We start from the raw sequence: 26,879 nt of genomic DNA, 5'->3' as shown, positions 1-26,879 counted from the left end.
GAAATAAGTTCTCTTGAAAAAGTTACCATAATTACATCAATATTTTTTTGAAGTACAAAAAGAAATAAATAAACAAAAAGAAATAAGAAAAAAGGCCAGACAACAGTTGGTAAACATTTTACGGCTTATGTCCAAGAGACAAGTTACATGATAGTGACCCTAGTCAAGCTTACAGGGGTAGAAAAAGAAGAATAAAAGCGGTGTTTAATGTCTGCACAGGCAATCAGTGAATGGAGCCCATCCCCTTTCAAATTTCAGTAGACACCATCAATTCTACTGCTCATGCGTTTTTTTTGGGGGGGGTAAAATTGCCTCTGAAGTGACTTGAATTCTGTGGACTTTCCTGTACAGTACGATGACAGCAGCCGTGGGCAGCCTGAGCCTCCACCATCCCTGTCCCCCGTTGCAAATTTGGTGGTCCAACTGTTCACTCCCCCCTTCGCTGGAAGAATTGAATATTTTGTGACTGTAACTCATGTCACAGTTACCCCTTTGGCCCAGTTGCTCAAATCTTGATCCTCACGGACCGAGAACACCTGGTTTTCCACCCTTCCTTTACCTGGGAGTCAGGTGTGAAAAGGGTCTGGCCAATCGGTAGCACCAATTGTTCAGTTACTTTCCTGGGAGAAAGAAAACCAGGGTCGGATTTGGATTTGAAGGCCAGATTTGGGTATCCATGGCCTATGGCCTGGTACACCCATCATCTGACCCCAGGAAGGTCTTTCAGAATCGAAACTTAAAAATGTTATCTTCCTGCGGCGTGGCTCATTGTCCAATAGCGTGCGTGCCCTGATGTACTGTCCAATAGCATGCGTGGATTTCCTTTCAACCCACATAATCCTTTGCACACACCGCGCCTTGGCTGTGGTTTTTTTTGTTCAGCACCTCCAACAATGCCGACTATGCGCTCGCTGTTCTCTCGTTTGACCCGTTTCTCACCTGCTGACGCACTTTCTCAGATGTTTTGCGATAAACGTATTGTCGCTGACTTGCTGTACGACACTACCGCACGTAGTCGCGGCAAGCGGACAAAAGCCGTTTACAGGTCGTTGAGTATTAATCAGAAATCAGAACTCACAAATGGTCAGCAATGGTAGTTTTCCATCTCCTCACAGAAATAAACACATTTAGACACTCCTCAATGAACTACGTGTTATTTTCCAAGTAAGGTAGTACTGTAGGTAAGCTGGATTTCCGTTCTGTAATTAATGACAGCAGGCATACTACTTTAATTCCCTTTCCAGACTGTTTAATGCCGCGTAAGAACGTTCTTTTGGGCGAATAGAAATCTTTGCCCAGATGAATTCCTTCGCCTTCAGAAGTGTTGTGAAATTTGTTCCTAATGCGTGGTTTCTTAAGTTCTGGGTTTAAAAAAAATTTTTTTAGAGCACGTACGCCTGCTGCAGAAATATGCGGGGAAAATTTATTTAGAGGAAGACTCACGTGATCAGGGGAGCTCTGATGTTGATCTGATGCAGTTGATCTGAACTTTGGTACGGTTTATTATTTTTTTTCAGCGGCGGATGCAATACCAGTACACCGCATTGCAATGCGACTAATGCCGTGAATATTTAGGTCATTGTGTTGCCAGTCCCTCATTACCGTAGGCCTTGTGGTACGTGCTGCACGTACCACACATACCTGTACATATCTGGGGAGCTGTCCATTCAAAAAATTCTGCCAAGAATTTATACCATTGTTTTTTTTTTGTTTCAACTGCATCCAGTGAACTGCATAGTGAAGGTAAATCTGTTTTTTTTCGCTGGATAAAAAAATACATTTGCTTTAAAGAAAAAACTAGTATTGAGAGGTTGGAAACTGCAGGATAGGGTTACAGAGGGATTTTTGTAATTTTTCTGACTGCCCATTGCCTGTACTTGTGCTATTTCATAGTGGCTGCTTAAGTTTTTCATATGCTTTGCTCTGCCAGTTTTTCTCAGCAACAAAAAGGGAAACACTGAAAATCGTGTTTTAACACAGAAACCAAATTTCAACAGTCAGCACAAAGAAGTGCCTCATGCAGAAGGGTTGCACAGTACCCCTGTACCGTGTGTGCTGTGGTGCTCAGTCTTTTAACATGAAGTAGGACATACAGCAGGTGTTTCCTTTCAGTCTACAGCTGGCTTAGGCCTTGGAAACCATCTGTGAATGAATCACTTGGTCGCTGAAGCAGACTGAAAACCTGCAGACTCTGCAGCCCTGCGAATACTGTGGAGTTCGACACACCTGCTGTACAGTATTCAAACCTTCTGGGAAGCACATTGAATTCTCATTGGATACGAAATGCGCTTTATAAATAAACTTGTCTCGCCTTAACACATGAGATTCTGTTGAGAGAGAGAGAGAGTAGAGAGTGAGTGATGAACTTTTGAACATGTTATTTTTAAACTACTCTGTGGACAAGGCTAATCGGACTGGGTAAATGAGAAGTCAGAAATTAGAAATAAATCGCAAAAATTAACAAAACACAAGAACAACGAAGGTAGGCCTCGACTATATTATTATTTTAAAATGAGCGAGGAAACATTAAACAACACAAAACCAAAAACCAATATCAACAAGTTAGCTAGCTAAACATTAGCCAGTGAAAGTTGGGCGGAATCTCTCAAAGGGTAACAGTTTTTTTCCCCCCGTTACCATGGTGACCGAACAGCCAGCAGGCAGCATTGGGTTGCAGTTCCTCGCAGGAGTGACTGACTCACTGGTCAGGATGCCGTACAAACCGTCCGTCCCAACCAGTCCCAGAGTCCCTGTACCAGGGGTTACTCTCACGAAAAGGACAGGAAGATGAGAGACAGCCTGATCTTCCACACTGACTGCCCTCCAGCACTGGCACGCAGCTCGGAGTGACCAGTAGCATAATGTCAAAAAAAGATGGGTCTGTAATGGAGAGGAGTCAGATGGCAGCACCAGGATTTTAACCGGAATGGTGCCGTGTTAATTCGGGGCAGGGGGGTCAGCCAGGACTCGTTTGAGGACATATTCACACTTTAGAACCCCTGAACCTCCCGACCCCTGACCCCGTGAACTCTCCAAATCCCCAGGGCCTAGCAAAGCCATCCCTATGCAGGGGAGCCTGGCCCCTCTGGAACTCTGAGCAGAGCTTCTCACTGCAGTTACAGGATGAGAAGGACGCCCATCTGACCAGCCTTAAAGAGGACCTGAAACAGGGGAAATAGGCCTATCGTAGTGCTGCTGAAATTAGCTCCACACACACACACATGTACACACACCCACGCACGCACACACACGCACGCACGCACACACACACACACACACACACATGCACGCACGCACACACACGCACGCACACACACACACAAACACGTGCACACGCACGCACACACACACACTCACGTACAGCCCGTCCCCAACACACAGTCCCCAGCACACCCTGATGCAACCACAAATCTTAAATTACAAACCAAACTCCTCGCTGACGCTCACACACATGCACACACGCCCACACATACACACAGAGACGCACGCAGCCCCTGACCACACGACCATATCCTCATGCACAGCCCTCCAAGGACACCCAGGAATGGAACCCCAGTGCCCACGTTTTGATGATTTTCACCGTGCGTATGTCATGTAAATATTGCATATTCGGGAGAGAGAGGGAAGGTGGGTCTATTGAGAAATACTCATTCGGTTGGTGTCAGGATGTGTGAAGTTTAGCAATCAAGTTCCTCACTCTTGCATAATTGATCACATGTCACTGGCCCAGCTCCAAGGTGTACCATGGTAGAAAGCACAGCCGCCTGATTTCTGCACTGGGTACAACACCGAACAGCAGCATTGAAAATTAGCCATCAAATACATATACAATCAATGTGTTTGCTTTGTTATTTTTGTTCCATACATATTGATTTTGTTTATGAGCTGAACTTAAACATGAAATTAAGTTAGATATTGCAGAAACATGTTTTTGTAACTAAAGACCTCATGCTTTGCTTTTGTGCTTACAGCTTACCGGAGAGTGAGAGGCCAATATCTCCATTCTACATGAGGTACGTCCTGCTAATACTTAGCTTTAGTGCAGTTAGTAGATAGTCGTCTTTAATCCCCAAAGTTGCTGGTCCGGTTCCCAGGTGTGACACTTTTAATATGATCTGCTGGCTTCGGTAACGTAAAGTGCAAGAACAGACTGTCCAGCATTATGAAATTAGCTGGCAGGATCATCTGTCCATGGATGTATCTGACCTTTGACCTCTCCCAGCTGTACCAGGTACGAGCCATAAGGAAGGCCCAGTCCATTCTGAGGGGTCCCCTGCATCCCCTGTCCAATCAATTTGAATGAATTCCCTCAGAGCACAGATATAGGCTTGCAGTATTGTAAACAAACAGGACTAAACACTCTTTTACCTAGACTGTCTTTACTTTTCTTAAGTTATACAAGTTATATATAACAGAAGATGTTTTTCAATGCTGTTATTTATTTAAAAAGGGGAAGAGGGATTCCTATTTTCCTTTTTGTTTTTAGGGTTTCTGTTGTCGTGGGCATATTTATTGTTATATGTGGTTGCCACTGTTTTGCAGAACAAATGCCCCTTGGGGATAATAAAGACTAACTAACTAACACTGCCGTTGTACCCTTGAGCAAAGTACTTAACCTGCACTGCTTCAGTAAACACCCAGCTGTATAAATGAACACTACTGGCCTGATTTACTAAGACCTTTAGCATGTGCAAAACCTTTTAGCGCACACAAAACCAATAACACGTCCACTGATTGGTCAGGTATTCGTTTTGTGCCAGTTGTTGGGACACACACACCATTCACTCACACGCTCATACCTGTGGGTAATTTAGAGTCTCCTTGGGAACATTTTTGATGATAACGTGATGCCGCAACTTATCAGTTATGTACTTGGCGTGATTTGGAATGAGCATTTTGTGATAGCAGGATGTACGTGCAAAAATAACAAGACTGCTTCGCTCTAAAAAAGTATTCGGAAGACATTCCTGAGTTCATGCTGATGATTCATGATAAGAAATATGAAATGCATTTTTTTTAAACTAAAAATAAGCATACTGTAATGGGTCACTGAGATTGCTGAACCCACTTGGAGACGACAAGGCAAAAGAGTTCAAACTGCAGCTTTACTTGAGAAAATGAAAATGCACTCACAAGGAACAAAGAAAACAGAGACAAGGCTCTTAAAAACTGAAAATAGCAAATACTGAAAACAGAGCACTCGAGAAACTGCATGACATGAAGTATCCACAGAATATCAAGATCAAGCAAAGAAACACAAAAACAGGCAGGGTTTAAATACTCTAACTAATGAGGGTAACGAGTCCCAGAACGAGGCACAGGTGTGGCACAGGCTTCTTCGCTGGTGCACGCCCTAGGATGAACTGCACTCTGCTGCCACCCGTCTCCTGGGATGCCTCATGACACGTACGCAATGGAAGAAGAATGTAAATGCTGTCTGCCAGTCTCTCATTGTGCCAGATATGTTTATCTTAATACCTCTTGGTTAATGAGCATTTTTCAAGTGCACGTAAATTCTGAGAATGCTTTGGACACTGAATATATTTTTTATACGGTTATCACTGTTATGCATGATAATGTTGATAAGAATTATGATGATGATGATGATGATGATGATTATAAAGTGCACTGACTGGTCGTTATCTTCCTGCTTGTTTATCTTATTTGCTTGTCTATCTATCCGCTTGTTCTCTTGAAGGTGTACTTTGTTATCTTTCATTTTGTTTCATCTAGGCTGTTATCCTTTCGTTTAGCTCTCAGTTGTAAACACACATTTTGATAACCGCAGTAAGCAATTGGCAGAGATTAAAATAGCTTCACTCTGGTAGATGTTTATGTTGAGATTGCTTTTGATTGGACGGGGGTGATGTTTACTTGGCTAAGGTCCTGGTGTGTGGCCCTGATTCTGCTGAGCTGACACTTTAGTGCTGGAGGTTACTGAGCCTGTCTCCTACTGAGAGAATAAATAAATTTCTATGATCCACTCCATTGTAGGACATATGTTTGGATATGTGCTTAAGGTGTTTTAAATGTTTAACAGGGCTTGATTTATGCAGTGTGTGTAACTGCTGCTCTGTTTCTGCAGTGTGTGTAACTGCTGCTCTGTTTCTGGAGTATCTAACTGCTGCTCTGTTTCAGGAGTATCTAACTGCTGCTCTGTTTCAGGAGTATCTAAGTACTGCTCTGTTTCAGGAGTATCTAACTGCTGCTCTGTTTCAGGAGTATCTAAGTGCTTCTCTGTTTCAGGAGTATCTAAGTTCTGCTGTTTCTGGAGTATCTAACTGCTGCTCTGTTTCTGCAGTGTGTGTAACTGCTGCTCTGTTTCTGATTCTCTCTCCCAGCTCCCCCTGCTCTGCCACCCATCGGAAGGCTGACTCAGCACAGTAAGTTGCCCGTACTCTGTGGCTGAAATCCAGTCTCTTTTGACCATATCAACGAGAAGACACTGTCATTAATGACAGAATAGCCATTACTCATTGGCTGCCAGCTGATAATAGCTGTGTTGTTGCTTTTTTAAATTCAGTTCTATGCTTACATTAATTTATTCAGCATATCATTATATCCAATATGTGCATGTTGTGTAGTGTTTCTTCGGAAAACACGTAACGCCTCGTAAAGTGTAACGACTCCTGTCTTTGTGTTTCCTCTCGTCGGCAGCTTCCTGGAGAGGACGATCCGATTGGCCGTGGAGCAGCACCTCTTCGATACGCAGGCCGGGTCAGGGTTAGCTCCAAGCTCTGGTTGGCCAGCTGGCAGGCAGGTCCTGAGGCGTGCGTGACGACGCAGCAGATGCCCCCGGCAGGGACCTGGTGAGAGTCGAAGTGCAGATGCATGTACGCCCACCTGTCCTCCCTCGTCTCGGTCCTGGGGTCGGGGGAACGGCACATATGCCCCCTCACTGCCACACCTATTTGTATTCTGTAGGCGGAGCCTGTTTTAATTCTATAGGCACAGCAAATAGGAAACGTTATTTGTAGGTTTACACAGAATTAAGAGGAAAAGCTAAACACCTATTGGACCAGAGAGGCCATGTGACCTTCCCATTTAAGCACAGCTGTTCCTCTGCATACGAGTGTGATGGTGGACTGATTCCGTATTCTCCTGCGTGGAACGATCACGTGGTCTTAGGTGCAGCATAGACAAGGAGAACATCCCCTCATCGACTGGGAATGGGGTCTCACCGGATGGGGAGAGGAGACACGGAGGGTCCAATCACAGCCACGATCCCCGCACTCCGAGGGCACTTCGTCATGGCAACCCCTCCACTGTGAGGTCACATCGCCATGACAGCCAGGAACCCTTCACTGTGAGGTCACATTGCCGTGACAACCAGGACCCCCTCACCGTGAGGTCACACCGCTGTGACAACCAGGACTTCCTCACTGTGAGTAAATACTAGTGCTCTCTCTCTCTCACTGTCTCTCTCTCTCTCTCCCCCTCCTTCTTGTTTTCCGTATACTACTCACAGTGCTGAACCAAGTAAATACCTTTACTGTATTAAAACTCAGAAGTGATTTCCAGGTCTTGAGACATGGAACACCACACTGGTGAAGAGGCAGCAGCACTGCTCCATTGGAAGGAGTGTGATAGTTTCAAGGTTAAGGAGCAGTGGTTGTGATTCAGAGGTTGCCAGTTTGCTTCCCAGGTGGAGCACAGCCATTGTAGTCTTAGGAAAGATGCTTAACTGGAATAACCTGAATGTGAGAGGATTGCATGTAAAAATGTAGGCCGTGTAAGTTACTCTAGATAAGAGTGTCTGCTAAATACCTGAGTGTAATGTAATCTATGTAGGGCTTTGCTCCAAACTCCAGTATGAAGAAAGACTAACACACCACCAGAATCTGCAGCTTTCTCAGGCTTTCATACAGACCTGTAGATAATATTTGGTCATACAGACTTGTTGATAATCTCCATCCATACAGACATGTTAATAATCTCCACGTATATAGATGTGTTAATATTTTTCATTTATACAGACATGTTAATAATCTTCATTCATGAGAGAAGAGTTAATTGTGCTCCAGAGAAACAACATAAAGTACACGTTTATGTGGGAAACAAAAGAAAAATTTAGGCATATGTTTTTGAATGCTTCCCATGGGTGTTTTGAGATGATCTTGAGATGATCTTCTGATTCTCTGCGGATCGTCATGTTGTTTGGGATACTTACTTGTGGTTTTGCTGAATCCCTGTTAATACACAAGCTGACAACAAACCAGTTGACCCAAAACGTGACACATGATTGTTGTTCCGTTAGAGGAACAGTGAGTCAACATGACCCTGACTGCCTTTTAGCTGACCTGCATTTTGCAAAGATGGAAAATGTGGAACTTTTCAGTCCTTTACAGTCTGGCAAAGGGACGATAAAAGCATTTGAAACTTTGCCCATATTTTAGGCCACGTTTCCAGACAGAATGGTGCAAATTGGCAATAAATGGTGATGAGTGCAACCAAATAAATATCTAACTAGCTTACTAACTTTAGCAATCTTGCTAGCTAACTGTCAGAATAGAATTTACTTTCACATAGAACATTTATCCTTAGTGAAATGGTTGTTTGCTACCTGATATATTACTAGATCATCAGCCCATCCTAGGGTTTTTGTTTTGGTAAATGCAATTTGTTTCAGGTCCAAGTCATGGAATTCTGCATTTCGGCCATGTAAGATACTCTGCTCTTTGATTGGTTGTATTGAGATAATAAGCCTTTTGATTGGCCACATGAGATAATATGCTCTCTGATTGGCCACAAGAGATAATATGCTCCCTGATTGGCAACCTGAGATAATCTGCTCTCTGATTGGCCAAACGAATATGCTCTCTGATTGGCCAAACAAGATAATGTGCTCTCTGATTGGTCGTTCTGAGGTATTATTTCATTTCCTTTCCTTGGCTTTCGGAGCAGCTGCAGACGAACTCCCAGCATGCTGAAAATGTCCGGGGCGGTTGTCAAGTAATGACAAGGGAAAACAGCTGTGCCACACTGCTGGGGGGTTCTGGGTGTCCGGAGACGTTGCTGGAAGCCCTGGCAGCGTGTATCGCTGGATAGAGAAGGTCTCACACTTCAAAGATAATCCCGTAATATTTTAGTCATGACTAAAGGGCAGCAAGGCGTTTGAAAGACCGTTTATATTGTGACCTTTAGATATTTGGCAACTGCAATTTAACACCGTATTTATTTTTTTTACAGAGTTTTATGAGACCCAAAACAAGATACACTTTTATTGGTGTTGGGCGTCGCCCAGATGAGTACACAGCTAATAGCACAAACAATATCATCCCCTTTGGTCCCTCTGCCCCATCAAGCGGAATGGAGATAATCATGGGTCAACTTTCCAGTTGTTCACCTATAGCCGTAGCTTGAGGTGGCTACGCGTTCACACACAGCTGCACAGGGTTTTGTGATATGTTCCTCGCTAGCATTGCAGTTGAAGGGCCACATCCTCAGCTCCCCCTTCCAGCTATTTGCAATGGTAAGCTAGTTAGTTATTTAATTACTTTAAACCTTAAACTATAAATATATCTTGCTTAGCCAGCTAGCTCGGCCTTCTCTTCAAAAGGAAGTTCCAGCTCATTCGTTTGCTATTTTTTTTTTTAGTGGCGGTGGAATTTAGCCTGTGGATTAAAAATATTATTTAGGGGTCCTTCTGAAGGACATGAGACTATCGGCATGCCTTAAATCGCAATGTGATGTAACCGTGTAAGCCTTGTTACTGTGAAGTCAGCACGGCTGCTTGTCCATCGATGGGTTTAAAATAGACGACTGGTTTCATATTAAAGATGTAGAATCGTTCTCCACGTTGCGCTTATGTAAATCCAGACGTAACATTTTAAACACATGTTAACGTGGGCAGGTAGGCGATTGGCTGACACGTGACGATCTAATATGAGCAGGTAGTTGATTAAATGACCTGTTGCACTCTTTAAACGTGGACAGGTAGGCGATTGGCTGACATGTTACTCTCTAATATTATCCGGTAGTTGATTTGGCTGAAACGTTAAACTCCACTCTCCAGTTTATGTCTATGCTCCGTGGCCTTTTCTGAATGAGAAGAATCTTGTTTTTTTTTTTCAGGAGCGTTTTTGTGAATCAAGTTCACAAAAGACGAGAGACGGCGACAGTATGGAATCGTCATTTGAGAGGTATGTAGACACAGGTATAATACAAATGAAATGTAATAACTTTAACTAGCAGTCTGTGTCACACAGAGACTCAAAGACGTATGAAAGCAGGGTGTGATGTGGGGTGGAATGTGGGTGCAGTGGTGATGTGTGGTGTTCTAGTTATGCGTGTACATGTGCATGTGTTGGCATTTGTGTGTGCGTGTGCATGTGTGCATGCTTGTGCATGCGCATCTGTGTATATGTGTTTGTTGTACATGTGTTTGTGTATATGTCTGTGTCTGTGTATCTGTGTTTGTGTCCGTTTATGTGTGTGTATACATTTTTGTGTTTTGTAAGTGTGTTTCTGTATGTTTGTGTGCATGTGTGTTGTGAATGTCTGTGAATGTGTGTATGTACGTATGGTTGTGTGTGTGTGTGTCTGTGTGTGTGCGTATGAGTGGTTATTGTGCATGTGTGTTTGTGTGCTTCCTGGTTTGAGGCCTGTACCTGTTGAGCTTACCTCCGTGTCACTTTGACCCCTTGGCAAGACCTGATTTATTTCCAGTCCAGAGCACTTTGGCTTCAACTGTCAATATCAAGTAACAGACTATTGTTTAATGTTGATATAAGCAAATTAATGAAAATGCCTGTGACGCAAAGTAATGAAAACACCTCATCCTCTTAATAAAATAATGTATAAATTGAACATGATAGCACGTCAGCCATGTTTGTTTTTTGGTTTTGGTTTTTTTTTTTTCTCACTCTCGCTTGTTAGTTTTCCGTCATGTCTATTTCCTCTCAGTGGCATTGTTAAGGTTTTGGTAGATGAACCGATATAAACCAGTTCCCCCCCCGGGTCCCAAGGTTATATCGGCGAAAGCTGTGTTTGTCAAATAATCTGCCGCTGATATGGCGTGCTGATAAGGATGGGAAAATCGGAGACGAGGTGCTTTTCTGCGCGAGCTCCGTCACACGAGCGCTGTTTGTTTTTGCGGGTCTTATCGGGTTAAGGTTGGAAAGCGACTTGCGTGCACGTTCTCTCCGGCGGGCTGAGACGGACGGGGGCCGGTGTAGACACGCGTGACCTGCGAGCGCCGGACCGGTGCGGGTTCTGCTTTGCTCTACTGTACGATATAACATGGACGTTTCCCTTTCCTGTTTCAGAAGCGATCGCCCAGAAAGAGACTCGGGACTGTTCCCACAGGTCAGTGCTACTTTTTTTTGTCCTTGTTTTTAAGCATTTAACTTTTTATATTTCATATTTTTTGTTTTGTTTTGTTTTGTGTAATAAAGCTGAGATTTAAGTTATCATTTGACCTTTATTTGACCTACCAGCAAGTGCAGGTGCCAAGTGCAAGAGGTTTTTTTTTTGTTTTTTTGTTTTTTTGCAGACACGGTTTGGTGAATTATTTTATCGCTGAACTTGCGAAACTAATTGTAAAGCAAAAAAAAAAAAAAACCCAAAAAGACTTTCATTCGTAAGTCAAAGTTAAAAAAATGTCGATCAAATTCAGGCCAGGTAAATTTAGAAAATTTTGCACGTTTTTAGAGAAAACTGTGGGAAAAGTTTATGTAGCGCTCCATATTAATTATACAACCCTTATTAATCATAATAATTAAGAAAAAAATGACTCAATCCTAATTCAGTTTGAATTGTTTCAACTTCTGAGAAAGAAGCCTTCAGGAAAGACATTTTGGAAAGATATTTCACATATTTGTTCACAGGTCAAATTGTTCTGCTCTTAGACCTTCATCACTGCTTGTTAATAATACACTTATTAATGCCAAAATAAACTTTGTTCAAGCAGAGCTATTCAAACAGGCAATGTCCTATAACAAAACATCACAAAAATGAACATGTACACTTGTAATATAAAAACGACTACATAAAAATAATGCAGCAGTGTATGAAATAAAATAATAATTCAAGGTAATAAAACATTCGAGAGGGCATTCGAGAGTTACGCATTGGTCCGATTGTGCTCTTTGATCTCTGAAATTAGTTTCGATCTCTTTTATTTGTTTGTGCTGCAAATGCCAATTGAAACATTTCCGCCATATATTTCTTTTAAAAATGCTGTGCTTGTTTGTCATTTTTAATTTAATGCAAATAACTTGACACACACGCACGTGTGCGCACATACACACACACACACACACACACACACACACACACACACACACTGGTGCACACACAACCAACACAATAAATATGTCTTATATGGTGAGTCAAAGCTATGTAAACCATTATCCTCTATCCACAGTTAAGAACAACATGTTCCAGCAAGCTATGGAATAATGTTTGTGTCCTGGTGTGTAGCCCCACGGCTTAGAGAGGTCAGTCTTTCCCAGTGATCTCACGTAGTTAAATTAAAGTTTCCTACAAGGTGAAAGTCGCTTTTGTGATCATTTCCTGAAAACAGTTTTGCGTCATTTATTCTCTAGCAACGGTAGCCACCGGCAGTCATTCATTGACGTTGAACGTCAGCGGAATCTTAGTGTGTTACTGTATGTGCGCCACCCAAAAGTGTACAGTCTCCATGGACTCCCCCACATGCAATCGGCTGTTTTGAGGGGGGGGGCGGAAATGCATAGACCCTAAGAACTGCAACCCTCAAGGGGGGTCCGGGGGTTTTTTTTTCTCGCCACCGTTTGAGGGTTTTCTCCCCACTGGGAGTTTTTTTTTTTTACCTCATGCTATTGCTTGCTATTTGGGGGTTCAGGCCTGGTGTTTGCTCTGCTTGCTGTTGTTGCTCTGCCTCTTGCCTTGCTACCCTGTGAAGCGTCTTTGTGACGGTTCTCTGTAAAAAGCGCTATACAGTACAAATAAAACTGAATTGAATTGAATCATCATACTATATTCTTGTAGGTGGGGGTGTTATTTGGCTTTTGGGGGGGGGGGGGGGGTTTGTAAATCGCCCCCTTTCTCCAGCTCTTGTCTTTTTAATCCTGGCAGGAGATTTGGTCTGTGCTCAATTAGCGCAGTCCTGACTAAGCTCCCGCTCTGCGCCATGGTTTTAGTGCGTCATCACATTTAACGGGAGTTTCCCTCCTGAAATCACGCAAGAAAAATCCATAAAAATAGCCCGTCAACCACCCCGCTCGTTATCCGCGATCCCTCAGTGTCCGATTTAGTGAAATTAAGTCGTCATGAAGTGTTTTTTTTTCAGAGTATGTTTTACAGCAGGAAAAAAAAAACACAAAACTATGACGTGACTGTGATGTAACTGGAAAACGACTCTGACTCTGGGTGACAGGAAGCTGCAGATCAGAGTAGTAGAATGGAACAGGAGGGAGTAGTCATATGTGTTGGGGGGGGTAGTAGGCAGTAGGTTATTAATTCAATTACATATTGCCGTTGACATTTATGAACTGTTACTTTTCTGTTTATTATACATGTGTTATGTCATCAGCCTTTTTTCCAATTAACCGGTGCCAGATGGGCTCCCCCCCCGAGTCAGGTTCTGCTCAAGGGTTCTGAGCAAGGGTTCTACTAGCCAGAGAGCTTTTCTTTGCCACTGACACCCTAGGCCTGCTCTTGGTGGGCTCTGGCTTTGGTTAAAAAACAAACATTTTTTTAAAAACTGTCTTCTGCAACTGATCACAAGCTCACTGATCACCGTTACAAAAAGCAGCACCAGTGCACTCCCTGGTCTGAGTTTGAGAGCCCCCAAAAATCAGCGATGCTGTAAATGTATGGATAATATGGATTTCAGTTAACCATTAGATTGATTTCATTACATTTCTTTATTAATGCAATCATTTCAGTTTAGAATTCAATCTTGATTTAATCCATGAGATCAATAGGTGAGAGGACAGGGCCCTTTCAGCCGTTCAGATGTGTCAAGGTTGAGTCTTAATGGGGACTGATTATCCCCAGTACTCTGACGTGAGGGTCACTGTCGCGTGATTGGTGGACAGGTCGGACGTTAGCACCCTCTCATTGTTTGCCGGACTGACTCCGAATAGTTCCTTCTGTTTGCCTGAGGCTGTCAATCACCCCTCTTCAAACATTACATTACATTACAGGCATTTAGCAGACGCTCTTATCCAGAGCGACTTACACAACGTTTTACACTGCATCCATTTATACAGCTGGATTTATACTGAAGCAATACAGGTTGAGTACCTTGCTCAAGGGTTCAACGGCAGTGCCCTGCCCGGGAATCGAACCTGTGACCTTTAGGTTACAAGACCGGCTCCTTACCCATTATGCTACACTTCTGCCCCCAAACGGCCCGCGTGATCGCCCTCTGATCCGGGCGGAAGTGTTTGTGGGCGAGAGCATGTGGCAATTTATATGTGAAATGATAAAATCAAATTTAAAAAAAGAAGAAGACAGAAATGACGTGAAAGAGCTCGGGAAATGTGTGCATAATGTATGCAGCTCACTGTGTAGAAACCAGACAAACTAGTCAAATACGCGTCCAAAAGTGCCTTAACTTGTTTAGATTCTGATTCATTTTGAAAAGTAAATCATGCAAAGCCGTATGATTCTGTGAGAAAAATAGAAAAATTCTTAAAAAAAATTTTTTTTTAAAGAATTTTAAAAATAATTGTCAGTAACCTACAGGAAGCATCTCGCTCCTTTAAGATTAAGCTGTTGCGTTGGCCCTGGTCTCTGCTAAGTGTGCAGGCCCTGTGCAGTGTGTGCGTGCCGCTGCGCAGATGTTGGGCGTAGGTTCTCTCATCGCGCTGGCCGCGGCGCAGCAGAAGTTGGCGTGTTTTACAGTGGCGCTTCAGAACCGCGCGCGTTCTAATGTTTGCCTTTCGTGAAGAAAGCGTGGAGTGCAGCGGGGGGGGGGGAAGCGTTTCTGCGTCGCGCTGCTCAGGAGCCGGAGCCCCCTGTTTGTGGGAGGCAAACCGCTTGAGTTTTCAGCGGCAGTTTAATCACTGGTCTCCTTTGGCCTCCTTGGCTGACGCTGTGGGCCCTGACACAGAGAGTTTTAAATAGAGCTGACCCCCCGCAGCCCCCCCTCGCCCCCCCGTTAAAAGGAACTGAGTCTCGGAGGCTTGCGAGTGTGGCTCTGTTACGCTGTTGCACGAAGGGGGTAAAAGCAAGCAGTGACTAATACACCTGTGGGAATTCTATTAAAATGGCCGCCACTATCTTAAAGCCCCCCCCCCTCACCTCCCAGCAAGTGAAATGTGATCAGCGAGGGTTGGATTGTGTCACTGCAGCCCCTGGGCTGGTTTAGGCCGCCTTGGTGTTTCGGGACAGTCTTAACAGCTCCCTCAGACGTGTGCCCCAGGCCCGCCCCCCCTTTCTCCAGTTACTGAGACGAGACAAACAACTCATACGAGGCAGAAGGCATGTGTGCCGGGGGCGAGGGAAGAAGAGGGAGGGGGGGGGGAGGCGGGGCGGGTGCTGTGGGAACGACAGATGGGCGGATGTTTTGGCAGGCGCGCTCGACCAATCGGCTGGCGGGGGGGCGGGGCCTGCTGGGGCCACGTGTGCTCAGGGAACTTAAGGAGTGCGCCTCTGCAGCCGAGCTGTTGCCTGAGTGCGTCGCCACGGTAGCGCAGCTGGTCTCAGGGACTGCATTCCCACAGGGTGTTCTGATTGGTTTTGTTTTTTTTTTTGTCTTTTTGTTTTTTGTTGGTTGCTGGCAGAGTTTGCCCATGAAGATCCAGGAGATTTCGGGGAACCGGGAGCCTGGCAGGGGGTCCAGGATGGGAGATCTGGAGGGGTGTGAGGGGCTGCCAGCTCTGACCCAGCACAGTGGCTGGGGAGGTAAGAATCTCCCCCTCTCTCTCGCTCTCCCTCCCCCTCTCTCTCTCTCCTCCCTTCTGCTGTTCTTCCCTCCCTATCTGTCTTTTCTACTATCCCTCATCTCTCCGCGTGGTTTTCCTGAATGCCACATGCAGATTTCTCTTACTTGGGAGCTGTGTGTCGTTGCAAACGCATCCAGCCTTAATCTAACCTCGGTCGGATGCTTTATGTGAGATGCTGTTTTGTGGGGACTACAGGGAGACGTGTGCAGCTCTGTCTGTCTGGAGACGGCCAGTCATCCCTGTTATTAGGGGACGAACAAGGGAAATATGCTGTTTTGCTCCAGGATGGTTAGATACAGTTAAGCCCTCAGACTCTCTCTATGGAGTTTAGGAGCCAGTTAAATAAATGAATAGTGTAGTACTTGTCAGAAGCAACAGAGGCTGCATTTTTTTTTGCGTTCCCAAATGAAATAAGCAGATCTCTGCAGCACTTTGTGTGTTGACATGCAGTTGGCTTTAGTCCACAAGTGATAATGGTGTTTTGGTCAATGAACGGCTTTGTTTATGATTAAATCTGGAATGAAAGCCAGGGAAATACTAGTTATTTATATTTATAACCTTAAAATGGCTTTCGGTTTTATAAACTGCTATGCAATTTAAAAACTTCCAAAAACAGCCTGTGCAAAAAATGAGTTTCATTGTATTTCTGCATTAATGCAAATAATTTATGATCATGTTTCCAAATTATCGTGCATATTACTAATTCTATTTGTTATAATGGATCTTTGTGCTTGGTTGTGTAAGCTCTGAAGCTATTGTCGAGAGCACATGTGTTGACTGAGCACTGCTGTTTTTTAAGGAGGGGAGTAGTGTTGAGTTCTGGCATGCGTAAGGGGGCAGTGTAGAGTACTGTAGTTTGTCTGGCAGCAGTGTTATGTATTGTGTGTTTTTACGGGGAAGTGTGGAGGTTTCATTTGGTTTCATTTGGACGGTGAGTTTGCGTAGTTTATACTTACCAAGAACACTGAGTTGTAGGAAATGTAGCAGGCCTGAAAACCTTCCTTTTTAACAGGGCCTTTTCTTAAATTTGTGTTGTTTTTTTGTCTTTGTTTTTATGCATCCTAGTGCAAACTTTCGTTTTGACATACTCTTTTTTTTCTCTTTGTTTTTACTTTAACTTCACTTTAGCTGCTCTGTTTAATGCATCATTGTAGTTTGGTTCTAAGCACCTCTGTAGCATTTTAAGATTAACTTTGAATGAAAAGTGCATTACAAATGATTATTATTTTTAAAAAAAAAATGATTATTATTAATAATAATTCATGTATCAGAAGGGTGAGCCTAAAGTCTTTACCCTGGCGTGAGGGTGTGTGAGCCATGCTGGTGTCCCAGAGCATGTGTGATCCCTCAGCTTGTTTTTTAGGGAGGGGGGGCGCGGGGGACGGGGGGGGGGGGCGGTGGCAGACAGCAGGTGGTGTTTAACACAGAAGGCAGCATGGGGCGGGGCCAGGAGGAGGCGGGGCCAGGAGAGAGCAGTAATGGCACAGAAAAAAAGACCATTACTTCACTCAGTGAAAGTGCTGCACTTGGACACCTGTTGCGTCATGCTTTCTAATGCAAATGTTTTTTCCTAAAAATGTATGAGAACACCATTGAGCCATCACATAAAGTATGTATTGTTATAAATTATATATTACATGCATGCATTGATGCAATATTGTGTCCAGGAGAATGAAGGAACCGTAGCACTTTTTTTCCATAATGGTTTATTTTTATTTCTCTTTAAAGAAAAACATAGGAAGCGTAGTAACAGGCCCTATATTTAGCTCTGGGGGTGAGCTGGAACCGAGCTCAGCAGAGTTAATATGTGGCTCAGAAGCAGAGGTAATGAGTTATGTTCGAGCAACACAGACCAACTGCTCACAGCTACCAGGTGAAACCAGTTTTTTAGTGAAGATCTGAGAACCTGATATGACATATTTTTTTTTAGAAAGCAAGTCTTGGAAATGGTGGTTTACAGCCAATGTATAAACACTCAGTGCCAAAATCAGCTTTGGCATACAGAGCGTGCAGAGAAATGCCTGCATGTGTACCTGTGTGTGTGTGTACCCGTGTGTGGGGTGTGTGTGCTGTGCGTGTGTTTCAGTGGTTCTATTTACCTGCTGTTGGTCAAGTGTGAAAGTTGCTGATGGGAATTCTTAAAAGTTGGGGCCCCCTTGAGCGAGTTTTAAAGACCTGCTTGCGTTTCGTTACGTACCATCTGAGCTGAACCCCGACGCAAAATGTGGTAATGACTGCCGTCGTGTCACACTCTGCCTTTCCTGTCCTTTCCTGTCTCTCTCCGACAGACGATCCTCCCGTCTTTACCGTACCTGTCCTTGATTTCAAAACCATTTGTCAGCAGAGTTACTATGCGGGTAAGTCTGTTCCCATTGGCATCGGGCGCCAGTGAGACGGTGCCATCGGGCAGCTGTGCATCGCGTTTGCATGCGTGCCCCGCTTCTCACAGAACAGCTTTTCCTACCGTCCGCCGTTCCAAAAAAAAAGCAGAATTATGTAACGAAATCCCCCAATGTAACATTCACTTGCGACCCGATGACTTCATCGTACGCTCGGCTTTCGAATGTAACAGAATTCCTGCAGATTCCATGCGACCGTTCGCATTTCACAGCACTGATCTACATTCCGGGGAAACATTCAAATTTCCACAGCGTTAGAATTTCCCAGAATCAGGTAAATTGTGGACAATTTCCATTCGAGCGTGCACCGCGGTGTTCATGTAGTTCAGGGTCCCTGTGAAAAGTCCGTGGAATGCGTCTGCATGTGTGCGCATGCACACGTACAGCATGCGGACTGTGTAATGCTGGTGAGTGCTTTAATCTGGCCTCCAACGTAGCCAATAAGAAACCGCGTGTGCGCGCAAGAGCCATTCATCCATCTTTATTTTTAGCAGGAAATTTCCAGCGGCACTGCGGTACACCGGGGGGGGGTGGGTGGGGGGGGCTTGCGTGGCGTTGCCAGAGAATGCCTGCGAGCCGTGGCTCAAACGTGTCGTATTTAGAAATTTATATTGGGCTGTTTTAATGGGTTATGTGACCTTCGGGCTGGGAAAACGGGAAAGGCAGCTACATCCACTGCCGATTATAATTTCCATTACCTCACATTTTATTACATTGCACTCTATTACAGTACCGTACATGAAAACATATCGCATTCTTAGCATCTTACCCTGTGGCAGTTAGTGATTTACCGCATACTTTCCCCATGCTGTATGTACTGCAGTAATTCCTAGGCTCAAGGCCTCAACTACAGTGTCCATCCAGGGCTTCCAAACAGACCGGTTTCCTGATGCAACACGATATCTTCCATGCTATCCATGCCAAACTGCCACGCCTAGCCAAAAGTGCGTTATTAAATGGAAATGCATGAATGTTCCATGCTAAGGGAATGCATTGGCGCTGTGAGAAAATGCACAAGTGCATGTTGGAGAGATGAGCTTGCCGTTTGCAGAGCAGAGGTGCTGCATCAGCATGCAGCCATGCAGCTGTGCATTCATGCAGCCAGGCAGCAGGTCTGAATGCTGACCGTTCCTGTGCAGTGTGTGGTATATGCGCAGGTGCGCGTGCACAGCTGTGGAGCCTGTTTCTCTGTGAATCACATGGTGCCTGCTTTAAATTTTCAGTGATGATGTTGAGCTTTATGCTCAACAAGGAATGTTGGCTACTCAATGCGCCATATGGAATGTTGGGTGGCCAACATTCCTTTATGCTCAACATCAGCATTGATGTTTAGATCAGGTGTTTGACGGCTCTGTGGTTTTTGGATCCTATGTGTGGATTTGGTGTTTGATGGCTGTGTGTCTTTGGGTCCCATGTGTGGATTTGGAGTTTGACGGTTGTGTGATTTTGGGTCCCATGTGTGGATTTTGTGTTCCAGAGCCGGTCACAGCTGACTGTTCCTGGCAGCGGGAGAACATGGACCGGGAGGAGGCCCGCCTCTCCCCCCACGTAGGGGGGCGGCTGATTCAGCAGCTGCTGGAGGAGGACAGCGACCCCATGCTCTCCCCTCGTTCCTATGGTTACGGACACTGTCCGCAGTACCTGGATGACACTGAGGTCCCTCCCTCCCCACCCAACGCTCACTCCTTCATGAGGTGTGTGTGCGTGTGTGTGTGTGATTGTGTGTGTGTGCACATGTATCTATATAATGTATGACATTGTGAGATAGTGTCTGTTGTGTGTAAGTATGCATGTATCTGTATAACATGTGACATTGTGCCTGTTGTGTGTGTGTGTGTGTGTATGTGTGTGTGTACACGTATTTGTATAATGTATGAGTGTGTGTGTGTGTGCGTGTGTGTGTTTGTGTGTGTGTGTGCGTGCATCTGTGTGTGTGTGTGCGTGTGTGTGTGTGTGTGTGTGTGCGTGCATCTGTGTGTGTGTGTGTGCGTGCATCTGTGTTTGTGTGTGTGTGTGTGCGTGCATCTGTGCGTGTGTGTGTGTGTGTGCGTGTGCGTGGTGGTGCGTGTGTGCGTGTGTGTGTGTGTGTGTGTGTGCGTGTGTGTGCGTGTGTGTGTGTGTGTGTGTGCGTGTGCGTGTGCGTGTGCGTGTGCGCGTGTGTGTGTGTGTGCGCGTGTGTGTGTGTGTGAGCGTGGCGCGGGTGCGTGTGTGGGAGTGTGTGTGCGTGTGTGTGTGTGTGTGTGGTGTGTGTGTGTGTGTGTGTGTGTGTGTGTGTGTGTGTGTGCGTGTGTGCGTGTGTGTGTGTGTGTGTGTGTGTGTCACGTTGTGACGTTGTGCTGTCTGCGTGCGCTGCAGTCGGCGGAGGAGCTCGTCTCTGGGCTCCTGTGAGGAGGAGCGGGTGGTGCTCTCCGCCGCCCAGCTCTCCAAGAAGCTCCACAGCCTGAAGAAGAAGATCAGCCGATTCGAGGAGAAGTTTGAGGAGGACAGGAAGTACAGGGTGAGTGTGAGCGGGGAGAGGAGCAGAGAGGAGAGGGGAAGGGAGGGAAGTTACCAGAGGGAGAGGGGAGGAAGGGGAGTGTCCGATGTTAGAGGAGAAGAGTTGGAGAGTTTAGAGGAGGGCTTCTGAAGTTTTTTTGTGAAACAAGCCGTACAAATTCACTCAGAATTATAGGGGTCTCATATAGTATTAAATGTAATGGCTTTTTGACAATTGCACTTGCAGGTTTGGGCATAAGGATAGCGAATTATTGAGGTGAATCATGTTGATTGGGATACATCCATTCACGGGACCTGCAGTTAAATGCAGGCTTTGCTGAAAGCATCGTGTCGCCATGAAGCCTGTGAGTGAAATGTACGGTTCTCTCTCTTCCCAGCCGTCTCACAGTGACAAAGCCGCGAACCCGGAGGTTCTGCGATGGATGAACGAGCTCTCCAAGCTGCGCAAGGAGCTGAAAGGTAAGGCCACCCGGATCCACAGCGTTTATAGTATATATATATAGACTAATGTCCTTCGCTCACAGCAAGACAGAGCACAAACACCAATACCACAGACTCCTAATATACCAATGACTTGCAGGAGAAACTCTTAATACACCAGTGACTTTCAGAGAAAACTTCTGATATACCAATTTCTTTCATTAGAACCCTGTAAAATGCCCACAACCTTCTGAACAAACTCCTAACATACCAATGACGTTCAGAATACACTGTAATACACCAAGGTCTTTTAGCACAAGCTGAACATGCACTCGGGGTTTCAATGTTCACACGGGGGCAGAGTCATCTTACTTACCGGCCTTTTTCACTCTCAGAGCACAAAATCCACAAGTCGGAGGAGGACCTGCCCCCCCTGTCCCGCCCGCGCAGCAACACGCTGCCCAAAAGCTTCGGCTCGCAGCTGGACAAAGAGACCAAAGAGAAGGTGGAGCCCGAGAAGGAGCCCGTCCCGGCAGTGGAGAGCACTCTGGAGTCCGTTCAGAAGACGCTGCAGGAGAGGAGGGAGGAGGACGGGAGACCCGAGGACATTAAGGTGAGATATACAACCCCCCGCCCCCTCAACAGCTCCCCCCCCACATCGTCACGACTACCGCTCTGAGCCACAGTACCACGCTCTGTGGTACGCTGGTGTTAGATAAAAGACACTAACAGCGGTGCAGTGCTGCTGTGGGACAGCAGTTTCTGACAGGATATGATGCGCATCTCTGACAGGATATGACACGGGAGCAGATTGGGGCGGAGAAAGTGGCCCTGCAGAAGGCTCTGCTGCACTACGAGAACATCCACGGGAGGCCGGTGAGTGCCCCCCGCCATGCCCCAAACCCCACCATGCCAAAAAAAATCACCGTGCCCAAACCCTGCCACATCCAAACCCCGCCAGGCTTGACTCAACTTGTGAAGAATAAGTGAATTAATTTGACATAATTCCTTTGCCAGGTGACAAAGACCGAGAGGGATATAATGAAGCCTCTGTATGATCGCTATCGTCTGGTCAAGCAGATTCTCTGCCGAGCGTCTACCATCCCTATCATTGTAAGTACAGCTTTCTGCGTGGTCCAATGTCTCCCTCACCCAGTTGATACATGGTCGTATAATCCTATGGCCAATGCACATAAGTCTTACAGTCAATACACAGCCAATTTTCACACACTTTTCAGGGGTCAACACCACAGTGCCCCTAGTGGTTGACTCCTGGCAATGCACATCATCAAAGTGGGAGCATATGAAAATATGGAAATGTTAGTTTTGCAAGTGAACAAGTGTCCACGCCAGCTGTAGCCACATGCTAGCCTGTCGGGCAGCATTTACATGAATATTCAAGCAGAATGCAGACGGTAAGAAAATTTTGGGCTGGAGAGCTAGCTACCATGCCAGTCTATTTATCGGTTATGTAAGACCAGTGTGACTGCATGAACATCCAAGATATTCAGTCCAGCAAGGCATTATCCTGAACAAATGTTAAACCCACTTCATAAACTGTGCAGAAAGGCGCTAGTGGCATAAGAAAAAATATATTTCATAAAGCTGACTAGTATTAATATTAATATTTCCTTAATCACTTTGGTAATTGCCCAGAATTACAAAAAGAATTCCCTGTTAAAACGGAATACTGAATCCCTCGTGTAATTTTTAGCGATTTCCCATCGACAGACAAGTCCGTAATCCAGAGCGCTCCTGGCGCTAATTAGCATTAGCGCTCAGTACTTCCCGTCAGTACTCGTGGCAGCGCTCTGATTGGTTACTTCATGTTAGCGCCCACAGTGTTAACGTCCTATTGGCCCTCGTCACAGGGCTCCCCCTCCAGCAAACGCAGAGGTCTTCCGCTGCCGCCCATTTTAGAGGGCGAACCGGCACAGTTCTTCGATGAAATTAAGGTGACGTGTCGCATCTAACCCTGACAGTGGCCTGCCTCATTCGCCATGAATTAGTTACCTGCCTGATTCACCTGGAACGAGCCACTTGCCTAACTTACCTGGAATCGATTACTTACCTAACTCACCTGGAATCAATTACTTGCCTAATTCACGGGGGAACCAGTGATTTGCTTAACTCACCTGGGATCAGTGACTTGCCTAACTCACCTGGAATCAGTCATTTGCAATGTTCACCTGGAATTCAGCTGGAATGCAGCCTTTTATTTCTCCTGTGTGCATAGCCTGGTGTGAGTTTGCGGTGCGGGGTGGAGTGGTAGGGGGGTATTTGGAGGGTAGATGTAGTTTTGGGGATTTTGGAAATGTAAGGTAGGAGCACTGAGCTTGGGGGTATGATGCTGGGGCCGTGTTTGGGAGGTTAGGGGGTACATTGGTGGGAGAATTTGCAGAGATTTGCAGGAGTGTCGGGCTACAGCTGCAGGAGTGTCGATTCTAGGGGTACAGTGGGTGGCCATAATGGGAGTTTGGGGGTGCAGTGGTTAGGGCATGTGCAGTAGTAGCCCCAAAACTCTTTGGCGGCGGTGTCCTTCCTGACTGACACATCCCCCCCCCCCGCCCCCCCACTCTCTTCCAGGAGGAAGAGGAGGGCTCCGAGGACGATGGCGACTCCCAGACCCACATCAGCGGGACCTTCAGGCCGGAGCTGAGTGTGGTGGGATTCTCCCTGGCCATCGACGAGCTGGCGCCCCCCAAGAACAGCGCGGACACCCGGCTCTCCAACCTGCACTCGGCCACCATGTGAGTCTGCAGGGGGACCCGCAGTCAGAGGCGGTAGAACAGGGAACACATCACAGCGCGCTGCGTTCTGCTGACCACTTAACGTGCGCTTAAGACACCCTGATTCATTCTGTCATATTTACGCTCAACATGTTACATGTGAAGCATTACAGTGGGCCGGCTAATATTATTTTACTGTTAATGAAGCTCAGTTGTAGTTGTCGTAATTTGTAGGGACATTTTAAGAGTTTAAAAGAGACGTGGGTTGTTTTGGGAGTATTTTAGGGGTTTAAAAAGAGAGACGTGGGGTGTTTTGGGGGTATTTTAGGGGTTTAAAAGCGGGATGTGTTTTGGGATGTCGTGTCTAAAGCAGTTCCCCCTGCAGGCAGGAGCTGGTAGAGCAGCTACAAGAGGCTCGCGAGGAGAAGAAGAGTATCCGCAAGAACCTCAGAGAGTTTGAAGATCAGTTCTTCAGGGAAAATGGAAGGTAAGGATACATGTCATAAACAGGATCATCAACAGATGTGATGCGTGTACAGCAACTGTGAAGACACAGTGCTTTTGATCCAATGAGGATGCAGTGCTTTTGATCAAGTGAGATGTGGGGTGTTTAGGGGACATTTTAGGAGTTTAAAAGTGCTTTTGATCCAGTGAGGATGCAGTGCTTTTGGGGTGTCGTGTCTAAAGCAGTTCCTGGTCCCGCAGAAACGTGCAGAAGGAGGACCGTTCCCCGCTGGCCCAGGAGTACAACGAGTACAAGCACATCAAAGCCAAGCTGCGGCTGCTGGAGGTTCTCATCAGCAAAAGAAACTCGTCCAAGTTCATCTAGGGGCTGGAAAAAAAGCGGCCGAGACCGCATCTGAAATAATAATCTGCCAGCTACTGAAGGCCGTGCTAATGCCAACCGAGGAACCCTATCTCTGCAAAACTCTGTGGAGCATCAGGGAGAAGCATTAGGAGCTGAACTCTGTTTTATGAATGGAGTCACGACATTTGGCAGAAGAAGCATGGAGGCTTATAGCCCTCGTTAGCATTCATTGGAGTCCCAGTGTTTCTGATGATCTGCTTTTCCAACAGTAAGCAAAAAAGAAAAAAAGAAAATGAGCTTCTGATCAATAGAACTCACAGAACATTTTTAGTGTGCAGCTAACAAGATACTCCCTCCAGCAACTTGCAGTCGTTTTCTTGAAATAATTTTAAAGAACTCACATTTCTGTTATTTGTTTTTCCATTTGATTGCGGATGTATTGATTGAAAAACACGCTGAATCAATTTCTGCTTTTTTTTTGTTCTGACTGCTGACGGTGCGTACAGGTCTTAAAACGTTTGCGTTGAGGTTCATAGGCAAATTTTATATAATTTATTGCAAATTTCACTGTGATGGTGAGAGTTTTGTAACCAGTGAATACTATGATGAAAGGATACTTTTATACATTATTTTCCGATGCTATATTGCTTGCAGGATATCCAAGGATAACAGACTGACCTGACGCTAATTTAAATTTTGTGATTAGTGCCATATCTCCAGGGATGAAGCTAATTATTAAAACGCCATGATTATGTGATATTTTCGCACAAATTTTCATGTTCAAAATACGTTTTTTTAAAAATATTGTCAAAGTGACAGAAATTTTGTTTTAGGAAGTGCTAAGACAGTGGTTTTGTCCCGTTTTGTCTTGTGATCCAAAGAATATATTGTTGCTGCACTGCAAGCCAAAATTGATATGAATGTTGCTAACTTATTTGTCACGACGATAACAGTATATCCTGCTTCACGCCGATTATGGCGCCATGCGTAATTCCACGCATGGAACGGCTTGTTTTATTTATGGTCTGTCCTCATCTCAGGTGATTCTTACGCCCTGCTTGCAGGGAAACGTGTTGCCGAAATTTGTGCACGCGTGTTGTAAACTGCGTGCAGCGCCAAGAGTACATGCAGCACGCCCCAATCCTGTTTCCCCGCGTGTGTTTCGCCTTGTACGGAGCTGTCTCACGCTCCCAGTGTGCAGGTGTTGAGCAAGGGCGTACAACTTCCTGCTCTCAGCGTTTGCAACGCCGCGTCCTCTTATTTGTTGGTTGTAAATATGGATCCAGGTCTACATTTACACAAGTGCGAGAAGGTACTTTTTGTTCCAAGGGGATAATTTACAGTGTGACTTCATTTTCTGAATGCAAACACTGACGGAATTCTAAATGTGTGTACATTCTAGTACATGACTATTGTATATGTATATATATATATGCCCGTACAAATATAAATGCAGATATTTTTGTTTTAATTGAATGTGTGTTGGCGTTTCTCTGGTGTGGCTCTCCGGTACTTCCGTATGCACTTCTGCAGTAAACACAGCGGTGTCGGGAATTAGGACTGGCATTGGGCGGAATTCCAGAGCACATTCTGGAATTCTGGAATTCACCAAGGGAATTCACGCCTTGGAAATGCTGACCCTGTCATTAATGTAAAATATGAAAAGAAATCCAAACGACAGCAATGCTATTTTTTGTCACAAAGGTAGTAATTTACATTCAGAATTCCCAGAAGAAAAATTCTGAGATCCGTTTAATCAGATTACATGATATATAGCTTTTAAAACAGTTTTGAAATTTTAATTAAATTCTCATATTTATGTAAAAATAACAACTAAAACAAATCTTTCTGAAGTGGAATCATAAGTTTATTTGTCTTCTGGAGGGGAGAGGGAAAGACAGTTTGATAAAGAAAATAATGTCTCCATTCAAAAGGTATAAAAGTAAATATGTAACTACTGTACTAAAATAATCCATGAACAAGCCACTGAGAAGCCCTTGTTTGCAAACATTGAAAATAACACTAAATGAACTGCCATTTTCTTGTGAAGCGCACCACACCTTATAGCACAATATACACTGCAACACCATCTCACGGGCTGGTACAGTGCATTATTACCATATTATTACCATACACATATATGTGTGTG

General features: G+C 45.1%; 1 protein-coding gene across 1 annotated transcript in view; it reads left to right on the top strand.

Annotated features, from left to right (window-relative positions):
• fam13a (family with sequence similarity 13 member A) overlaps nt 1-26,201 on the top strand; it is a 44,181-nt gene extending 17,980 nt beyond the window's left edge. Inside the window, exons 11-28 of the mRNA XM_064337905.1 lie at nt 3,972-4,013; nt 6,342-6,383; nt 6,658-6,756; nt 7,129-7,384; nt 10,075-10,142; nt 11,268-11,307; nt 15,717-15,837; nt 18,167-18,235; nt 19,755-19,971; nt 20,633-20,774; nt 21,151-21,232; nt 21,589-21,806; nt 21,986-22,069; nt 22,211-22,306; nt 23,065-23,148; nt 23,780-23,943; nt 24,308-24,409; nt 24,628-26,201. Of these exons, the coding sequence (XP_064193975.1) occupies nt 3,972-4,013; nt 6,342-6,383; nt 6,658-6,756; nt 7,129-7,384; nt 10,075-10,142; nt 11,268-11,307; nt 15,717-15,837; nt 18,167-18,235; nt 19,755-19,971; nt 20,633-20,774; nt 21,151-21,232; nt 21,589-21,806; nt 21,986-22,069; nt 22,211-22,306; nt 23,065-23,148; nt 23,780-23,943; nt 24,308-24,409; nt 24,628-24,751 (2,050 nt within the window). The 3' untranslated portion in view covers nt 24,752-26,201. The remainder of the gene's footprint in view (nt 1-3,971; nt 4,014-6,341; nt 6,384-6,657; nt 6,757-7,128; nt 7,385-10,074; nt 10,143-11,267; nt 11,308-15,716; nt 15,838-18,166; nt 18,236-19,754; nt 19,972-20,632; nt 20,775-21,150; nt 21,233-21,588; nt 21,807-21,985; nt 22,070-22,210; nt 22,307-23,064; nt 23,149-23,779; nt 23,944-24,307; nt 24,410-24,627) is intronic.
• Nucleotides 26,202-26,879: the final 678 nt, after the last annotated feature.

The sequence above is a fragment of the Anguilla rostrata genome, chromosome 5, assembly GCF_018555375.3.
Source record: "Anguilla rostrata isolate EN2019 chromosome 5, ASM1855537v3, whole genome shotgun sequence".
NCBI classification, from domain to species: Eukaryota; Metazoa; Chordata; class Actinopteri; order Anguilliformes; family Anguillidae; genus Anguilla; species Anguilla rostrata.
The sequence above is the reverse complement of the archived record's forward strand: the minus strand, read 5'-3'. Positions and strand labels throughout refer to the sequence as shown.